Genomic DNA, 4,984 nt, shown 5'->3' on the forward strand with positions numbered 1-4,984 from the left:
CATCAAACATGTTACAAATTATGTCAAAGCCTTTTTAATTTTTCTAGTACAAGAAAAGAGGTATTTGAACTACATCGTCCATCACTTTTATCGGAATGTGGAATATTTTCCATAAAGGCCCGAGATGGGAAACCTGTCGTGCGCTTTTCTGTGCAGATGCGAAGATGAGAGTGGCGGGCATCGTAAATCGCGATGGCTGCTTCTAGGTGAATGGGGTATATGACAGCATTGGTAGGAGAATAGCGCAAGGGAAAGTCATGACAGAAAACAATCTTGATGGCATAAGCCACTTGCATTCAGTCTTCCGTTAGCCAAGGAATTTTGTTTTTCGAATGAAATAATTTTCTTACAAAAGAAGATTGCTTCTACTTGTAAAAACTATTAACTGTAACTATTAACTCATAGATTTATTAGTTCACTCAAGCAATATTAGCAATACTCGAATCTTTTTATAAGATTGTAACTCCAATATTATTGGACAGAAGAATACTCAGTCTTATTATATACATACATACAATATACAGTACACATATACATAGATATTACATTATTTATAATATTATCTAATTAATCGCAACTCTGTAAGTACATGCATTGAGACTTACAATTCGTTGATGAAGATGCAATAGATGCAATAGATGAAGTTCTCTTTAGTATCTGAAATCATAATTAATATTAGCAATTAGTGACTTGTATCTAAATTACAATATAATATATTGCTCATTTGCTATGACAACATAAATTAAAAATTATCATTTTTTGCTTGTTGACAAAAATGTAAAGTGAAAATATAAAGAAGAAAAGAAAAAAATCCAAAATTAAAAGAACATATTTTTATTTCTCAATTAGGTTGAATCAAAATTGCATGACTTATGTCTATCAACAAATGTATATACAAATATATATACACAGTTGGCAATCGAAAATGACTATAATTATAGTTATTATTATCATAAAAATGATTGAAATTGCTATAATTTATAGTCTTTTTTGAGATAGCCATTTTTATAGTAATAATAACTATAATTACAATAATTTTCGGTTGCCAATCATATATATTCGTTGATAAAATTATACAATAATTATTATTACTAACATTGTAGCAATATATATAACATATATAATTATATATAATTATATGTAGTAACGTATGTATAATCATATGTAGTTACAAGTATCAAAAATTTTTTAGTGAGACACTTGTTTTGAAACTTGAAAATTTTACTCATTATAAATACGTAATGATCGAAGTAACGAATGGTTCCCTTGTACAGAAATTCTCATGCCGATACTCCCAATGATACTTACAAATATGGTAATCGGTCAAATCGAGAGCGATAAATCAGCCCGCGACAAATAGGAACATTCTTATGGCGATACTTTCTTTATGTTAATTCTCCAAGTAATTCGCCGTGATCTGCCGTTCTTTACTGACAGAAAGTGATCGTAGACAAAACTCACTATGGGGAAATATTGAGACAAGACGATAGGAGGTGACGTGGGAGAACGGGTATAGAAGAATGCGTAATTGTTTTGAAAGAGATCGAGCTTCGTTGTCGTCATCGCCGCCGCCGCCGCCGCCGCCGCCGCCACCACCGTCATCATCGTCTTTCGTGTGGGATGTGTGAAAGGCGGTCCAGCCTGCTGACACCGAGTACAAACGACGAGGACAGGTTTCGTTTCTTTCGCCGTCCACATATCCGCCATTCCAACCTCTCTTTTAACGCGATCCCGGCGCATGTACGAACGTAGAAGTTGCCGGTCCATAATGGATGATTGAACGAGCAATACACGTAATTTTCAATTTATCTCGAAGCTAAAGCCAACGATGATTAATCAGTAAATATACGTACTGGGAAACAGAACGATAGGTACACCTGACAGAAAAAAATCTTGTTTAATACATAGAAAAATTGAAATTTTCTATGAAACATATTATATGATTTATAGAAAAAGGCAATATGCTTATTTATTTTAGCTTCTAATGAAATAATTCAAGCTTTTGCATTTTTTGTTATTATAAATGTATAATAAAACGGATTTTTCTTATTAAAGTTAAAGTATTCCAATGAAAATTTCATTCTTGGAAACCTTATAAAATCCTTCATGTTCACACATGAAAACGGAACAGATAGATTTTCTCATTCATAATTCTTTTACATTCTTCTTTTGAGATGCGAGAAAATTGAGAAATCTTTCGTCAAATTACATTCAGTTTCACCGAAATCGCAGAGATATTCTAGAAGGAATTTTTACGATGCAAACATATCCTCCGTCATTGTATTCGCTACGTCACGTCGCACCATTCGAAATTTTGAAACAAGATGTATCCATTTGCGAGAGGCAGTCGAGTGGAGGCATCAACAATAGGGATTATCAGCATTGGCTGAGTCGACTTCACGTTGATATTGGTCTCTCGAGCCCCGACATATTGTAATCACGCGGATATATTGTGCTCGTGCAATGCACGCTCGTCTCCCAGCATCTCTCTCCTCGTGCTACACTTTCCACCAACCCACTCGGGCATCCTCTTTCGGTCTCTTTCTTCGCGTTCGTCCATTTCCCCCAGTCTCTATTCTCGGCACGATCAATGCTCTCCTATCCTCTACCGATAACTCGATAATATTACACGCGAAAACCGCTTCCGACGTGCTCGCCCAGTCAGCGAGCCACTTGTGCGAGCAAATAACCAGTTATCGGAAAACCGATTTTATTTTCGAGAAGGAGCGGTGGTCCTAATTTTTTTTTCTTCTTCATGCTACTCGAATCTCCTCCTCGTTTCATCTCTCGCTCCTTCTTTCTCTATTTTTTCTTTTAGTTTTCCTGTACACGTACAGCGGAGGACAAAGATTAGCGCGATTAAGCTTGAACAATGCAATTCTCTTTCTAAAAGCAAAATTGCATGATGTCTTTTTTGCCAATTCTTTCATTTCATAGCCATTCCCGAATACAGAGAAATAAAAATTATTTGTATATTTCTTAACTAATTTCGCGCAATATAGTTTACATCTTTTTAGTATTTCTGTAATTAAAATTAAATTTTTGTAGTAATTTCTAAAAAAATTATTATGTATGTTTAGTGATTATATACGTTAAAAAAAAAGATGTAGCAACAGTATTATTTTAATTGAAACTTCTTGTTGATTTAACAATATTAATGAGACAATAAAATTTTATTAAAACAAGACCATCTATTTTATTAATATAATGTTATTAAATTATCAAAATTATCTTCATTTAAAATAATGCTGTTGATATACAACATTATTTTTTTGAATATATATTTTAATATATTATAAAATGTATACTAAATACAAATCGGACAAATTATTAGTAATATTTTTAATTTTTCTAGCGCAAGAAACACTGACATTAATTTAAACCGTATCATCTATCAATTATTGGAATGCGAAATATTTTCGCATAAAAACGCATCATATAAATGAATACAGAAAAATACAAGAAAATATAATTTGAAGAAATGTTTATATTTATCTAGAAATTAATGAGCATTATATTTATTATTTAGTTACTTTATTTTCATAAATATATTGTATGTATTTTAGGTTCTGAAAGAATCGATGATAGAGAGAAACGAGCAGCTTTCCGAATTGGAGAATCTTTTCAGCTATTTAGAAGAACATCGTTCTTTAAAGGGTTACAACGCTTTGAAGACATCACGGTGAGTTTGCATGAAATTTTTTATAAAATACAAAAAACTTAATCCATTAGCGATCTTGAAAATGTTTAACAATTAACGATATCATATCAAAGAAACTTAGCCATATAAAGAAAAACGTAATTAAACATGTAATGAAAAGAAATATAGTTAAAACAATCAGTTTCTCTACATAAATAAAATTTAATTTTAGATCGGTATGTGCATAATTGATATATAATTTATTTTTTTATTGTATAATAATGGTATAATATTGTATTTAATTGATATATAATTTATTACAAAAATTAATTTTTACAGTCAAATTAATTTGTTTCAAATATTTGTTTTATATTTTAAAAAGTAAAGGTTATAACGCTTTTTGTGTTAATCTATATTTCTTATCGTAAAGATACATATACGTGTGTACTTTGGAAAAATGAACGTAGTTATCCGGGATCAAGACATCAACGACATAGAAAGGAAAAAGAATCAATTGTACCAATTGAAAACTGATTACGTCGATATATCGACGACCGAGATTTAACGCGGCAATGCAATCTTTCTTTGTCGTCCTTACTTTGTACTAGGACCTTTGCACCTCTCCATCTTCACAACGCATCCTGAATCAATCCTTTCTCTTTCGATACCGGATCTACTATGGCTTTCGCGACAAAACTACCCAAGCGTTTGAACAGTTTGCTGCAAGATTGCAAGATTTCAAACCTTTTCCACCGCATCAGTCTTTTTGATACGTTATTGCTTATTGCTTTCATAATCTTTAAATTTATGATGTAACTTAATGCTACATCTCTCTACTTGAGTACCTTAGTATTAATAATATTAAAAATAGATAGTCTATAAAGATTAAAATTAAAGAAATAGAATGAATGATATTTTTAAATTTTAAATTGATTGACCATTCATAAATTCCATCATTTGAAAAATTATTCTTCAACGACGATATTTAGAAACTTAATATACAAGGAATAAAAATTCAGATGAAAATTCAAGATCTAACATCGCTGATATTATTATCTTCTGTCCAATTAATATTAATTAATTTCACACATGTCTGGCTCATATCTCGGATAAGATATTATGAACTTATTTCCGGCAATGGTATAATATCAGACATTATGCGTGAAATGCAATTGATCTGGAGATTGAAAACATATTTAAGCATATCTGACATTTACAAAATATAGAATATATAGATCATTGATAAATAAGTTATTAACGGTAAAACATTTCTAAAAGATTGCGATCTAAATCGTATGATTCTTATCATACCAATTATAATGTATCGCAGTCTCATGTTTCTAC

General features: G+C 31.2%; 1 protein-coding gene across 1 annotated transcript in view; it reads left to right on the forward strand.

Annotated features, from left to right (window-relative positions):
• The window catches only part of LOC108688191 (UPF0489 protein C5orf22 homolog), a 581,071-nt gene that overhangs the window by 573,375 nt on the left and 2,712 nt on the right, over positions 1-4,984 (forward strand). The window contains exon 6 of the mRNA XM_018194379.1: positions 3,567-3,682. Within this exon, the coding sequence (XP_018049868.1) occupies positions 3,567-3,682 (116 nt within the window). The remainder of the gene's footprint in view (positions 1-3,566; positions 3,683-4,984) is intronic.

This window comes from Atta colombica, unplaced genomic scaffold, assembly GCF_001594045.1.
Source record: "Atta colombica isolate Treedump-2 unplaced genomic scaffold, Acol1.0 scaffold1, whole genome shotgun sequence".
In the NCBI taxonomy this organism is placed as follows: Eukaryota; Metazoa; Arthropoda; class Insecta; order Hymenoptera; family Formicidae; genus Atta; species Atta colombica.